The 16,135-nt window shown below is 46.0% G+C and overlaps 1 protein-coding gene across 7 annotated transcripts in view; it reads left to right on the plus strand.

The window, feature by feature from the left end:
* The window catches only part of FGFR3 (fibroblast growth factor receptor 3), a 55,775-nt gene that overhangs the window by 8,044 nt on the left and 31,596 nt on the right, over positions 1-16,135 (plus strand). For all 7 annotated transcript variants that reach the window (XM_064448965.1, XM_064448959.1, XM_064448960.1 and 4 more), the window contains exon 3: positions 14,391-14,654. In XM_064448965.1, coding sequence (XP_064305035.1) covers positions 14,391-14,654 — 264 coding nt within the window. The remainder of the gene's footprint in view (positions 1-14,390; positions 14,655-16,135) is intronic.

The following is a 16,135-nucleotide window of genomic DNA, read 5'->3' on the forward strand; positions in this document are numbered from 1 at the left end:
TGAAGCCCTTCACAGATCGTGGTGGGAGCAGCTATTTAGCATAAGCAGGGATTGTTTGGAAAGTTTTCTAATGACCCAAACATTTTAACAAGCAGAGGAAACTCAGCGGGTAAAAGGGCTCCCTGGTTTGGGGGTGGGAGATGCCTGGTGCTGCTTCATGGGGGTGATCCCTGGCGCCAGCACTCTGTGACCTCCCGTTCCTTTCAACTTGCTGTAACGCAGACCTTCGCTTCCCATCCTGATTTTTATAACTTTGATGCAAGCCAGCGGCAGCATCGCGGCCCAAATGTGAGTGCTGAAGGCGATGGTGACAGCCACCGCCCGGGGCCCCCGTGACTACGGTGCGAGGCCTGCGCGGAGCCAAGCTGCAGCACCGGCCGCCATCTCCTCATGCCCGTCCTCATTGCCATCGTATCAGTGTCGGCCGGCATTAGCCCCCAGCGCCGTGGTCTGCGAGTGCACAGTGCGCTGGGGAAAGTGTTAATAATCCCCCGCGGGGGTCCGCAGGCGAGCTGGGGCCGAGCTCGGCTCTGCCCACGGGTAGGATGGGGCCGCCGGGGCCGCTTGCACGGGACAGGAGCTGACAGAGGAGCTTTCCTGGCCTTCATGGACAGGCAGAGCGAGGGAAAAAGAGTTTTCTCAGAGGTTTGGGTTTTTTTTTCATATCCCCCTTTCATGTGCAAGACTCAAGCACAAGAAATTCCTTCCCAGCAAAATATTTCAGCAGCTTGTTTGGAGACTGTAGGTGTTGAACTAACCGGTGATTCGGTTTTTGTTTGGAATTTTTTACCTTCTCTATAAAGATTCCCCCAGGCAAGCATTTTTGTTTCTAGCTGGTAGCAGGATCTGTGCAAGATGAGCATGCTGATTCCCTGAGATGTGCTCTGGGAGATGGGGGTATCAGAGCTAAAAGTGAAGAAGAAAAACCAGTTGCAGTGGGAAGATTAGGGAGTGAAGAGTGTGCCTTGACAACTAGCATCTGCAACCAAAGATAAATCCTCCATGAGCCTGTCTTTAATTAAAAGAATGATTGGAATTGGGCATAGTACCATCTCTCCTGATCTGTATCATGTGTATGTGTATGAATAAAGCATTTTTTGGGAGGGAGAAGAGAAAAAACACCAGATTTTAATCTTTCTTTGGTAGCCGATATGTCTGCCTTTTGAAAGGGTGTATTTCTCCCTGTCGTAGAGTACCCAGGCTTGTTGACAGTAAACAACTGTCACTTGGCAGTTTATGAAAGGAGAAGAATGTTTAAGAAAACATGTCCAGTTTAAATAGCTGTGTTAATAGGCTGGGGATTCATGCAGAAGTGGGGGGCTGGTAAACGGAGGTGCATAAATTAGCTGGTATTTACTGCGTAAGAGATGAGCTGTGAGTCAATGCAGTTGGAAAAAAAAAATACATTCATTTTTACAGCCGGTGTGTTATGCATGATTTCGCAGCTTTCTGTGAAAGCATTTTTTTTTTTCCAGGGAAAACTCAGAAAGCCTCTTTCTTGCAGCGTGTGGTGATGAGGCCCCTGGGTGGGATGAGCCTCAGGGCTGGGAGCCCAGCGCTCCCACTGACCAGCCCTAATGCTGCTTCACACTCCACGAGCAACACGTAGACCTTGCAGCCGCCCTGACGTGTCCTTAGCCTTTGCTTCGCAGGGGTGACGTGAAGAGGAGGCTGCAAGGGAACTCTGCCTCCCAATTTGCGAACTGATTAGTTACAGAAAGAAAGGAAAAAAAGAAGTAAGAAACGGCAGATGGTGTCCTTTCTGCATCCCTGCCCGGAGTTGCTACAAATCCATCACCCACTTTCTTCTGAGTTAAAACACTCATGAATGTAGTGAGTGATGAGCAAGTGCAAAGCGTTTGTTCCAGCTCGGCCCAAAGGCATCAGTGTCAAAAGCATAATGAGTGAGGGCCTGGTGTCAGGCACTTGAAGTCTGTAATGAAGCATAAAAATAAGTTTCAGGCTTTCCAGGCTCCTGATTTGCCTGGCTTGGGAACAAGGTTATAAGTGGCTTTTGGGGGGTGCTGACATCAGTCTTGAAGATTCTAGGTAAAGCCACCTTCCTGCACCCCCAGCTCCCATCCTAGCTGGGTTACAATATAAACACAGTAAATACTGTGGAATTTAAATACAGTGTAGATACTACTCCACCTTTCTTTCAGCCTTGGGTATCTCGGGGGGGCACCTTGACAACAGCACCTTCTCTTGCCCTCGTTTCAGGTAGAGCAGAGAGAGCTGCAGGAGCAAACGGGAACCCCCAGAGTATGGATGAAAGGGTCACACTTAATTTCCTTTTGGCCAGTGGTTCATTAGTTTTGCCACTATTTGGACAAGGAGGCAAAGGAAACCCAAACCTGGTGCCGCAGAAATGCTTTGAGATCTGCCCGGACAAAAAGGAAAATAACTCCTAGAAAGTGTTTATTGAGTTGTATTGGGACTCCAGCCTGTGTATTATTTAGTGAAGGAATGAGACCTCTGCCTCATTTTTATGTGTAGGTGTGCTGGCACTTTGGGACTTGTGAAAGCAGTGGGAAAGTCTTCATGGAGGGATGAGAACCACAGAAGGGGGTGGGGGGCACAACAGGGGTTCACCTTTGCACCATCTTCCTCAGCGTAGGAGCAAAAAGGGGGCAGATTTGAACCCACTGCTCTGGTTTTGACAGTGGGTCACTGCCCGCCTGTGCTGCATCCGTTGACCCCACACAACATAAATCCTTCCTGCGAGGAGCCATCTGCTCTGAACAAGGTCATCTTGTGGGTAGAATGTGTTAGTCCTGGCAAAAAGGGCCTGAAACCTCCTCGGGTGCTTCCAAAATACATGTAAATGTTTGAAGTGAAGTTTTTCTCCCCACTCTGCCCCCCTCCTCCCAGTGCATAGCAAATGAGGTCTGGACAAGCAGTGCAGTCTTTGCAAGAATAACTTCACCTGGTGCTCAAGTCTGGTCATTCTGGGAATGAGAAGGAGCAGTTGGAGGGGCAACACATGGTGTCCTGGGGCAGGGAGGGAGGGGAGACGACCCTGAATTAGTCACCCACCCTTGGAGAAGGTGTGGAGGGACCAGACTGCTTTGGGCAGCTATTGCTCCACTTACGGGTATATACATCAATGTGGATAAATGGGTATAAATGTGTGGGGAGGTTGTCCAACTTCATGCCTTCACTAGTGAGTGCTACAAGGTGGTGGTTTATGCACCTCACCTAACCAAGGGAGCGTGGCTGAAGCTTAGCTTCGGTGCCTGAGTTTCAGACAAATCCAGCCCTTGGGTGGCTGCTGGGCTCAGTTTTTACCATCCATGTTTTCTGTCCGCAGAAGACAAATGTCTGTTTTCTTTCTCCCTCTGCGTGCCTGTTGCAATGACCATTCCTGCTGTAGCAACAGTGTCCATCTCACTCGGGCACTCGAGTGCTCATTTGCAAAGAGAAAGAGGTTTTAGAAGTGTTTCTGGTGGGGAAGGAAGGGAAAAGCTGGGAAGATTATACCGTAGAGGACGGACAGGGCAGGTGTCTGAAAGTGCCTGAGGAAGGTCCTGCCATGTCCTGCTGCAGGACACTGGAAAAGACCCTCTACAGGTGGTGCATTTCCTTACAGAAGCATTAAAATAGTTGTGTATAGAGGTGTCTAACCTGCTTCTGGCATTATTGGAGCCTGAAGTAGTACAGTTTGTAGATGATTATTTGGGAGCGTTAAAACTGTTTGAAGGGAGTGGGAACCGAGACATGCATGACTTCCTTGAACTCTCTCTTAATTTATTACGTGCAGTCCGAACCCTGCTGTAATAGATACGGTTGCAGGAGACCATTAAAAGGCCCGTTCTGGTGAACCTGATGCCCTGCTGTTGCTGCTGGAAATGATAAACCGCGTTTGGGTCGGATGGTATGCGATGCCCTGTGTGCGCGCGCGTATGCATGGAGGCCGGTAAGTCCTGCTAATTTAGGGATTGTTTTCCAAGTCTGTTTTCTATAACTCTGTAGACTTAATACAAATAAAGAACGGAACGAGTTTCCTGTGGGAAGCACAGAACAAACGCTAAGCGCAGGATTTGAATGCAGAAAGGTGAAAACACAAATGTATACAGAAACAGCAAGTCAAACAAGCTGAAAAAATATTGTAAGGTTGATTTAACAGAGCAGTGAACTCAAAGCTGCCTGATCCCTTTAGCAGCCTTCTTTAAAGAGGAGAAATAAAAGAATTTTTGACATCCACTTTTCTTTTGCCATCTCTCCTGACTCTTTCTAATAATGCTGAAGGATAAAAGTTGAGTTTAGCGCAAGGACAAAGTGTTGCAGCTTTAGTTAGATGTGCTTTCTAAATAACAAAATCTTCGTTTGTCATTCATGACTTCAGATTAAAGTGGATCAGACTTCCCAAAAGGAGATTACTGTTAAACTTCTCCAACTCGGGTACCTGGCACCTAAATCTCGCTTGAGGCACTGAAATAACAGGCTTGGTTTTGAAAGATGCTGAGCCAGGTCAGGCTCTGCATTTAAATCGCTTAAGCACTCTTAGAATCTGGCTATTCATTTTGATGCCTAGATATGGATTTCTGGGCTTAATCACTGACCTTTGCATTTCAAATGTTTGGCCTTTGTTTTCTTTACTAAGTATGCAGACAGTGCGGCCCCCAAATTATTATTTTTCCTTTTACACAGCTGAAAAGAGCTAGCAGAGAAGACTTGAAGTTCTGCACCTTATTACGGAGAAATAGGGATCTTTGAAAAATACCATTTTATGTAACTCAAGGGAAACTTGCAAAAAGGGGAATACTGATCTACTTTCATTCACGTGAACATGATCCGTCATATATCTAAAACCCACAATTAGTTGGAAAAAAACCCACCCAAACTACCCTAAACCTTTGCCCTCTCTTAATCCATGTACAAGAGGGTTTTTTTTCAGATGTGCTTTTTCCCCTCCCTGAAATAGAGGCAATTGATAGGCTCATAAACAAATACCAAACATTAAGTCCTAATCTCCATATAGAGGAGCCTGACCCTTTTTATGGAGAGAGAGGGTAGAGGGAGGAAACGGGGCCAGGAGTTTGAGGTTTAATGCTTATTAAAGTTTTAGTGGGTGGGAAAATGCGATCAATAAATTTTGTTTAATGCCTCGAAACTGGTGTTAGTTTTCACTAGCTACACTGGAGAGTAGTTTTCATTTTGAAACTAGGACACTCGTAGTTGGAATGACAATTAATGTGGAGTGAATATGGTCCCAGTTGGAAGCCGATTTTCTGAATAGCATGAAAACTCCCCCCACCTCCCCGCCTTGGCTCCGGAGTGGGGTAGCTTCCGTTTTTAATTAGCAAACCAGGCAAAATTTAGCTCATTGTGTCTTTCTGCTCCTTTGGCCCAGTGGATAGCTTGGATTTCTCCATCTTGCTGTCATGACGCTGTTCTTTTTATTTTTTTTCTTCAGTTTTGATGCGGGGAAGAAGGGGGGCTTCAGGATACTTGGGATTAAAGTCATTGTTCTGGAGTATTTGCAGCCAGCTGCCTGCATTAAACGAAGATTAGAGGAGCACACATTAAAAGTGCAAGGGAAATGCAGAGGAACTGGGATTTGGGAGCTGCATAGCTGTGAACCGAAGGGGAAAGTTTGGGGCTTTATGGCAATTTTTTTCTGATGCCATGTGATCTCAAAGCCCACTTCTGAAAAGCACCATGTAACTGCCAGGGCCAGGCCTGCCTGGGAAGTGTAAAGGACCGTGAGTCTTTGCATCCCTAAAAAGTTCTTCTGAGGTAAACCTAAAATTTTGGGCCTGGTGAACTCGTGTATTGCTTAAAAATTCATCTGCAAGAGCACTTGAGGTGGTGAAGAGGTGGTGAACATTTTGCTAGAATTCGCTGAATAGCTGAAAACCCACCCTGGAGGTCAAAACTCCAAAAGTAATGAAGTTTTGAAGGATTTTAGGAAGGAAATGAGGGTGTAGAGGAGGAACCCAGGAAAAATTACTCTAAGAAATTATTCAGCAATGCATACTTACTCTTTTAAGGATTTAATAAGAGAGTTTAATAAGACCTCCAAAGACTGATTTTCTGTCCTTTCTTTATGCTTTGTGGAGCACTCATTTGTGCAATCTGTAGTTCTTGTTGCAAACTTCACTAGTTGCTTGGTGTGTGTCACCTACAAAACCCCGCCAGGTACTGGTCCAGCGAAGCAAGAGGGATGGCATGGAGCACTGATGCTGGAGAGCATAGGTTTGCTCAGGGCCTCCACACTTTGGCAGGACCCATTCCTGCTGCGATGGAGGCTGGGGACAAGCTTTGCCCGGTCCATGGGGACACTGGGAAGCCTCAGTCTGTGCCTCAGTTTCCCTAGCTGCCTCCACTGGCTTTGGAAAGGTGTTGTGGCAGTTGCTTGCTTGCTGCCACGGTGAGGTTTTTTTGGACTTCCTCAGGCATGAGAAGCAGGAATGCAAAAACATGAGCCATTTTGTGGTGGGATCTGTCTGTAGAGATCAAGCCGGAATGCACCTGTTGTGCTGTGCAAAAGCTAGGGCCAAGCTGGCCACCATTCTTCAGAGGCAACAAGAGGCAGACACCAAAAGGACGACGACCCATCAGCAGTCTCTTGTGCTCCACGTAGGATCAGCCCAACTGGTGTCCTGTCACTCTGCCTTGAGTAGGGAGCAGTCTGGGTTGACCACGTTTGGCCACTGTGGTTGGGTGAGGTGGGCTGTGTGACATGTGGGCAAAGCAGCCGCAAGGATGCACTCACCCACCTGCTGGGCTGGGACTGGTGTCATCCCCACCACAAGCATGGGCTGCTGAGATCTGGTGCAGCTCATTGCTGCTCTCCCCTTGAGTAAAGCACAAAGGCTTCAAAGCACAAAGGCTTCAGCACATGGGAGAGCAGGAACCATCTGCATGGGCATCCTTGAGGTGCTTCAGCACGAGGTAGCAGCTCACTTAGGACACATGGAGCAGCACAGCCTGGGGACCTCAGCATCCCCATACTGCCGTGTCTCCACTCCACCATTCCCTGTCCTTAGGGACTATGGATGAAGAAGCAGAGGACATTTTGTACCGGTTCTTTAATTTCTGTTAAAAAGAAAAATCAAGGAGCACAGAACTGTGAGATAGCTAGATATGGGTAGTGATTTCACAGTCTGGCCAAATTTTAAGGACAACTCCCTATCACTGCCTGTTCCTTTAAGCCAGCAAAGCCCCAGCGGAAGGCTGGCCTTGGGACAGGCTCTGGGCTCTCAGCAGCAACCAAAGCTTTGTGTCTCTTGGGTCTTGCATTCCCATTTTTGTTAGGTGTAGCCAGGAGACCCCTTTGATTTGTTCTCTGTTGTTTTTTGGTTTTTTTTTCCTTCCCTCCTCAGGGCTTTCCAAGTGTCACAGGGAAATCCTCCTGGCCAAAGTGTTTTTGTAACTATTTTAGCTTTGTGACGATTTACTTCTTTTTCTGACTCTCAGCATCTGAATTGGGTGATTTGAGAAAACAGTCCATTAAAAGGAGGATACTGTAGAGTCCTGATGAATCCTGTTTTCTACTTGGCCGGTGGAACAGAAAGCTAATTGCCAGTAGTAAATCCATTCAAAGGAGGGCTGGAGGGAGGGAGAAAAGCTAATATTCCTCCTTGAATGCCATTTAATCTCTGAAACCTTTCATGCAGATGTAAATTAGGATTTGCACAACAGAGTCAACAGTTGCTCCATAGATAAGGCAGATTTGCAACATCTGCTTTTCCATTTGAGAAGCTCTTCCAAAGTCGCTGTTGGGGATAGCCAAGTTAAACACTAGAGATTTTTTTTCTTTCCATAATCTCTTGTTTATGAAGAAAGCTGCATATGACAGAACTAAACCTGGTTATCGTTCTGCTAATTCTCTAGGAAAAAACATTGCTTTCCTCCTAACACAGATCTCAAAAAAACCCCCAAAAAACCACTGGGTGGTAATACAGTGCAGCACACTTGTTAACATCTTTGGAAGAAACGTTGTCTGGTAACAATTTCCTAGGCCACTCTGGTGGTAATACAGTATAAACAGTTAGCCTTGCATTATTATTAGGAAAGCTATTTTAAGCTTTTCTAGGAGAACTACCCCCGCAAGCAAACACATTCAATAGGTGAAAGATAAAGTGGCACCTTCAAATGATGGAGTCAAACCCTTTTTGGACATGGTTTCCTAAAGGCACATTTCTGGATCATGGTATAGGCTTTTACAGAAGCAACCAGATTTTTTTATTTTTGCTGAGGTGTGAGCCCCATTGCGCAGGGGACATGGCCCAGCTGAACACCACCTCGGGAAATGATGTTGCTTCGGCAAAGCATCCAGTGCTGCTGTGATTGCCGGAGCCCCTTCTTCCCGGGATGGCTACAGCCTGTCACTGGGAAGTGTGCTCCAAGAGGGGTCTTGACCTTGGAGAGGGAGAAAAGAGGGGAAGAGATAAAACAGGATATATATTTTGTATAATACTTTTATTTTATATATTTTCTATATCATATACATAAAATGGTATAAATTGTATTTATGTACGTATATGTTTATATAGTTATATATAGACATATATTTAATATTATACATATAAAACATACAAAGCTTCGATTTTCTTTATTATATTTTGCTGTGCTGGGCTGTTGATGTGCCCTTTGAGGTGGCACGGCCATGGCCAGGCCAGGACGCTCTGCCACTGGCACCGTCCTGGCTGTGGCAGAAAGGAGAGGAAGCACTGCCAAAAAAAACATACATAAAAAATACCCCATCAGCTCCCTGGGGTGCTGTGAGGGTATGCGGTGACTTTAGGTGAGCTCGCTTTGCTGCGGGGGCGCTCCCTTGATCTTATCTGCCCTGAGAAGGCAGGTGCTTGGGGAAAGAGGCAATTGCAGGGTCTTACCGTGCCCATGCCCGCCTCTCACAGGGTCTGCTGCTCTGTGCGGCGCCTGCGCCTGGTTTGGTGGTTTTCAGTGTTCCCCCGGGGCCTGTCTGCCTCTCTGGGGAGATGGAGGGAACAGGGACATCGCAGGGCGCTCACAGGGAGGTGGCACTGCGGCTGCTTGTCAGCCCGTGTCACCCCTCCTGGCTGCTTTTTAAATGAAGGCAAGTCCCAAATGAACAGTGTTTGGCAAGAAAAGTGTCTTGCTTCCCTTCTGGGCAATGGGGTTTGCTCTTCCTGGCGCAGAAGTCCTGAGGTGAGGTGGGGAAGCGGCCCCGTCCCATGAGCAGTGACACAGGTATTAGGGAAAAACACTGTTGTGGGTGTTGAATAAATACCATGGGCCCCTATAAACGCAGGTGGAACACTTATATACAGGACTCGGCGCTGGTCTGAGCCTGGAGATAGCCTGTGTGCTCTTTGCCATCATGGCCTTGTTCATCCCACCAGTGCTGGGGCCAGGGGAGGTTTCCATATCCCTACAGCAGTTAGCCACCGACTCGGTGGCTGTGACCATCATCCCCCTGGGAATGGGATACCAAACTCGACAGGAGAAAGCTCTGGCATGGTTGTTGCTCTGTAATCCTATAATATATCCCGTCACAGTGGATTTGGTGCAATATAATACATAGAACAAGAAATGTTTTCAAATCAACCTGAAGAGAGAAATGTGTGGAGTGCTGCTATCTTTCAGCTTGTTAATATGCCAAATACAGCTTGTCCAGCTTGAAAAGGGGAAAATATGATCCACTTAGAAATGAGCTGCTTAGTCCATTCCACCACCGGGCTGTGAAGCAATGCTGAAAAGCCTCTCCGGGACTGCCAGGGTTCAGGGTGAGGTGAGGAATATTTTGCTGGTGGTACTGAAGGTCGTGTGCCTTGAGCCCTCTGTGGGGGCAGTCCCGGTGGGGTTTTGGCTGCGTGGTGGATGTGTCCCAGCTGTGGGATGCTCGCTGGAGGAGGAGGATGATGGGGCAGGCATGTACCCTACCTGAGCAGTCCCTTGGGAGGCTCCCAAACCCTTTGATGTTTGAAAAAGCGGAATTGTGGGAAGCTATTCCAGGAAGAAAAACACAGGTGAAGGGAAATAACCAGATGGAGTGTTCTGGAGCCAGGACCCAGCACCCTGCGAGGCAGTGCAGGGCCCAGGGGCTCTCCCACCCCACTGAACCTCCCGTGGGCACCCTGGGCCTTCACCACCCAGGAGCAGCCCCAGGCTTTCTGCCACGGCACCTGGAAATAGTCCCTGGCACCAGGGAGGGCACCAGCCAGGCTCTTAAGTTGGCTTGAAGTTTTTGGGGGGTCATAAGCAGCCCAGGAATAGCCCACCACCCTCCACCCCATCGTCCTTTTCATGCCTGAAAAACAAAAAACTGCATATCTTCCTGACATTCTTGAGAGCTGCCTGTGTTAAAACAAAATAAAACATTTCCATGCTCAGCCAGGAACAAGTATTGATGTCTAAGAGGAGCAGACATCTGATGGAAATACTGACACACTTAAGCACTTGGAGCTGCGAACCACACAGAAAGTGAATTATTGCTGGGATGAGCCAAGCAGCTACAGAGATGAAGTATGTTACCCTTGTAAGTGAATACATACAAAAGCATTTTAGCGTTGCTGGGCCAGCTGCTTCTCGTTGTGGAAGGTGCTTCCCAGCTAGTTGCTGCCTTTTTGCTCCTCTGAACAGCTTAAAAATTGCCTCTTTTCTCTGTAGCATGCTTGATACCAGCAGCGGTGATGATGCTGCAAGTGCTGATCTCCATTAGAAGCATCTCTAGGTGATTCTCAACTCATTACTGCTTTGGTTAAACTCATAAGTGGTTGAATTTTAGTCATATCTTGGGAGCCCACAACCTAGATTGCCTCCTCCTCTCAAAGAACCCAATAAAGCTGCAAACTCATTAATCCCTGCTCTTCTGGCGAGTGGTGGAGTGGGCTCCCATAACTCCTACATGAGTTAACTCCCCAGTAATTTATACCTATGTCTGCTGGGGATTTTGAAAAGATGCTGTTAATGTCAGTTAGATCCCAAATGGGAGTTTCCTTTGGGAGAGTCAGGAGGGACCTTTGCAAACTGACTTGCAATAGAAATGCTTTAGGAAGGTTTTAAAGGATCCATGGGGATAGTTGTTTGCCATCATCAAGGACGGTTTTCTTAAGATCCAGTTCTGAGGTCCGGGAGGTGTGTGTTTGTAGCTCCAGTAAATCTGAAACCTGCCTCCCTGCAGTGCTGCTTTGCAGTGGGAAGATTTCTGACTGCTTCAGTCAAAGGTGCGTGTCCAGATGCACGATGCAACCGTGTGAGGAGAGCTTGGCGGCTGCTCCCCTGTACTGGTTTCCGTATTATTTAGCAGTGGGAGATGCAAGATGAAGAAGGGGGCCAAACCCTTGCCCAGGTCCCCAGGAGGGCTCATCCCATCTATGCCCAAGTGCACACAGCTCCTGCCACGTGGTTAGAGATGATGATTTCTACTAGTCAGTCTGATGGCTGGATGCTTGGCCTCAGAGAGAGCAGTCTCATGTCACCTTCATGTCTTGGTGTCTCATGTTGAGAAGGTGTTGGAAACACCTGGCACTTGCAGCTGGAAGGCAGGAAGGAGGTGCTGGGCTCTACTTCCCTGCTTTAAACTCCAGCTGTTCTTGACATGGAAGCAAGACTGTCTCCACTTTCAGATTTATCATCATATTTGAAAGCTATATTAGGAATAATAAGAATAACATTTCGTTCTCCAAGATCACAGTTGGACAAAGTGCTTAAGCACTTAAGCGCACATTTTAGTACTTTATGGAGGTGTCCAGTTTGGGGACTGTTTCTTTTTTAAGCCATAAGCATATAAACTGAAATTTGAAAAACTGTGTAAAGCAGTGAGATTAAAACCATTAGTAATATTCTCCTTTTAATTCACCACTCTGTCTTTCCAGATACTACTCCCTGTCAGTAGGAATAAAGTCATTAGGGCTGAACTTTGCATTTAACAGGCATCACGGTACCCGCTCATAACTGGCTGGGGAGATGGAGGGCAGAGGTGCCAAAATAAAGTTGTCAGAAACGAGATGATGCTTCTTTCCACAGAAGAAGCTTCAGACCCCAGTCGTTCTGCTCTGAGTCTAAAGCAAATTTCCTCTTCATTTCAGCATTCCCTAATTATGGTTTATAAAAATAGTTGGTCACTTTGTCATTAACCCCGGTTTATTACGGCTTTCAAAAAAGCTTGATTTCCTTTTAAATGGCTAAGCAGTACAGTTCGGGTCGTGCTTCGTCTGGGCTTGTTCCTGTTTGGTAGGTTTATGATGCAAAAGCCAAAATATACAAGTCCTGATCATTTAGCAAACAGCTTGGGTAAAACTGTGTATTTTGTGTGGAGGGATTGTGCAGCTGCATGGGGTTTGTTTTCCAGTAGATTAAATTAGCAAGAGCTTCCATCAGAGTCAACAAACAAAGATCAGTACCCAGTCGTGCAAGTGCAAAGCTGTATACAGGGCCTTCTAATTAGAAGCCAGAGTTGGTACCACTGAAAAAATTCTTATAGTCTCAAAGAAGGAGGAAAAAAACCTGAAAGGAACATTTAAACCAGAATATTTCTCAGTTGAATTTTCCCCAAGGATATATCCCAGTTGGAAAGAGACCATGGGCAAACACTCAATGTCGCAACAGGTGCTGGTCTGATAGGAAGGAGATGCTGGAGCTCTGTCTTCTTTTTCTTTTTATAAAAGTACACACTTCCAGGGAAAATCTTTTCATTAAAAGAGAAGAAAACCCCCACCCTAAATCTTTGACTGTATGAATACCACAAAATTCTGGCCAAAACCTAAAATATTTGAGTTGGAAGTGCTGCCAGGGTATCAGAGGAAAGGTTCTTTGTAACCCCAATGAGTGTGGGCTTTGCCTCCTGCAAGACGATACCTCCCATGAAATACCACATTTTCAGACCCGAGGATTCTTTATTGCTACCCTGCAAGGCTGTTGACTGAAATGTTTTTATATTTTTAATTTTTACATTTCCACAAGAAAAAAAAATTGCATGACGAGAAGAGAAAAAGCAATACATTTTTCTCTCATAATCCGCTCCAACTCTTCCATTTAATGGCAAAAGAGCAGCTTGAAGCCAGTGCCACATCCTCAGGTATTCAGAGCTCCTGTAATTGCATTGGTTTCATAGTCAAATTGTAATCTGTGAATATGCTAAAGCTGTAAAATGAGGATCACCTGTCCGTGTCTGATTACTGTCAGAGATCAATTCAGGCCACCTGGGTTTGGATCATAGGATTAGGGTCAGATGGATCTGTTTTGAATTACTTTTTGCCCGCTAATTATGTAATCATGGCACCAAAGCATCTTCATCTCGCCGTGGAATAGGATCCTCTGTGATACATATTGTACAAACTAAGATGGTTATGCCTTATGGGCATAACCAGGCTTGTGCCTGGTGGAGCATACAGTCTCAGAGCTGGTGTAAGCCAGAAGATAGAGATGGGGCAATGCCAAGCGAAAATGTTGGTTAGCATAGACAAGGTGGGGAGAATGGCAGTCTTGCTGTTGGTCTAACTGAGTTGAGGGCAGCTGTAGAGGGCCAGTTCTTCTTTATTAAACTGGTGTAAAGGATGAATAAAGCATTCAATGTCAAGAGTGAGGTTATGTCACTAAAATGAGCCTGAGGACCATCAGACCCAAGAACCGCACTTTCAACATGCCCCACATTCCTCCATGGGGAGATTTCTGAGCTTGAGCCTTCCTTGTGTCATTATCCTGTGGTAAAACGAATACCTCCAGCCTGTGGCAGGTTCACTGTCATCACTCATGGAACAAACTGCCACAGCTGGTAGATCGACTGAAAAAACAGAGATTTCAGCTTTCATGCTGTCTTTGGTTCTGCACTTCTTTGTTGCGCGGGGGGTAACTCCAACAGGGAGCTAGTGGTGGGTTCATTTATTTGAGCTATTCCAACCTGCGTCTTCTGTCTGGCCTTCCCCCTTGTTTCCTTCAGCCCACAGAGGTTCCTTTTGGGCCACCCAGAGTCACTTGAGAAATCGGGTTTATCTCCATTTCTGCTCCTTGTATCCTCTCCTTGCTGGGTCTCACAGGGATTGTGGACAGACTCACAGAAGTAAAGAAATTGAGTTCCAGAGACTGAACTGTGAACTTCTCAGCACACACTTATTTCTGCCAGATCAGCCCTTCATGCAATGTTGGGTGTTGCAATGACCCTGCACAGAGGTCTGTGCAGTTTGTGGTGATGCACCTCGTGGGATGGCCATGTTTTGGTCACTACAGGTTTGAAGCCATCCTTGTAGAACAGCCAGAGACCTGACTGTAGTGTGCGCAGCTGTCTTTCTGCATTACTACCTATCTGGTTGCAGGCAAGGCTTACCTCTGGCAGAGGTAAGGAGGAGCTCTGGGCCCATGGAAGCATCAGTGGGGCTAATATAAATTTCTTTTTAAAAAGCTCTTTCATCCTCTGACGCTTGCTCATATTTACTCATTTCCATTTCTTTCTCCCTTTGCAGAATACTTGAGGAGCGAGACCGCCTTTCTGGAAGAGTTGGTGTTTGGAAGTGGAGATACCATTGAACTCTCCTGTAACACCCAAGGCTCTTCAGTGTCTGTTTTCTGGTTTAAAGATGGTATCGGGATTGCACCTACCAACAGAACTCATATTGGACAAAAACTGTTGAAGATAATCAATGTGTCATATGATGACTCGGGGCTGTATAGTTGCAAGCCAAGGCATTCCAGCGAGGTCCTGGGAAACTTTACAGTCAGAGTTACAGGTATGTACAGAAATACAGATGTCTCAGGGATTTTTTTTTTTTTTAAATTTTTGCCCCTTCACGTGTTCAGTACAGCTGGTGCTTTGCGGTGTTCATCCGTACTTAGTAGGTCTCTATGTCCCTGGTAACTCCTGGCAGTGATTAGACTGACAGAACAAACCAGTCGAAGAATTCTTGCATGTCCATACCAAATGTTAAAGCTTGATGTTAATACTGAGCGAGACTTAGAAACAGTGCTGGTCAGATTAAACCCCAAATCCCCCTTAACACTCAAATAGATGCAATGCTACATGTGCCTTTGAAGTCTTTTGTGAGTGAGTGAACTGTGGCTCAGGGAGGTTAAGTGACTTTTTCCACTTTATGTGACAAATCAGTGGCAAAATTACATGTAAAAGCTGGACGTTCCTGAAAACTGTTTCCCTATTACAGCTGATAAATCTCTTCCCTCCATCCTGGTTATCACAAATTACTAGTTTGTTTCGGAAGTAGCTTATCTGTAAACTGTGTACATCTCAAATATGTGCTTCATCAAAGGTACTTATTGGGATTCATACAGTGCAAACAAGTGCTGTGTTAGCAAAGCACATGCTGTCATTTGCTTGACCATATTTTCCATGATTAGGACAGTAGGACAGAAGAGCTACAAGCTGTGCAAGCCTGGATCAGTAACCAGAGAGTGTCAGAAAAATACGTTGTTCCCAGATAGGTAACCACTAGCACTAAGATCATCTCCATGTTTTCAGGGTGCTGCATTGGTAGATGGAGACCCATCTCTGCGAGCAGATAGAAAGCCTCCTGATCACTCAGAGTAAAACCCTGAATTTTCAGGAAAATTAACCCCTTGTGGGTCTACGGTTTTGAAAACTTACATTTGCCCTTGGGCTGTTGGAGCTTTTTCAAGCATCCCTGAACAGTAGGTCCTTGCCTCCAAAAGTTGAGTTCTCTCAAAAAGTAAGGGGCTCTGTCTGAAAACCAAACACAGAGATGTTTGTGATTGTAAATCACATCCAGTCCATAAAGGGCTTTCTCGTGCCAGAAATAGGATTTTGTGTAAGTGAGAGAATCAAACCATCATGAGAATAAAAGCTCGTTTCAGCAAGCCTTCACCAACATCTGCTTTTCATTGAATGTTACTGGAGATTGCTGTGAATGCTTCAAGGTCATATCAATTAAATGGTTAAAGAAGTATTTGGCCCTTGAAAGGCTTCCTTTAACTAGGTATGATTATTGGAACTATCCAAGGAACTGCTGGTTGTTAGAAATGTTGCTCTCCTTTTTTTTTTTTTTTTTGGTGACATTAAAATGCTTTTGAGTTCAAGGGGCAGCAGGGAGGCAGAAGAGGGCAGCTGGTTACATGCTCAAATGAAACAGCTGCCAGCCCCAAAAGTTCGTAAAGTGAGAAATTGTTTTTAATAGTGGGAGGGCTGATAATCCTCTGCTTTTAAAAAAGTTTAAGCCCCAGTGTTTTTCCTCTTCACTAA

Source organism: Phalacrocorax carbo, chromosome 4 (assembly GCF_963921805.1).
Source record: "Phalacrocorax carbo chromosome 4, bPhaCar2.1, whole genome shotgun sequence".
Taxonomy (NCBI): Eukaryota; Metazoa; Chordata; class Aves; order Suliformes; family Phalacrocoracidae; genus Phalacrocorax; species Phalacrocorax carbo.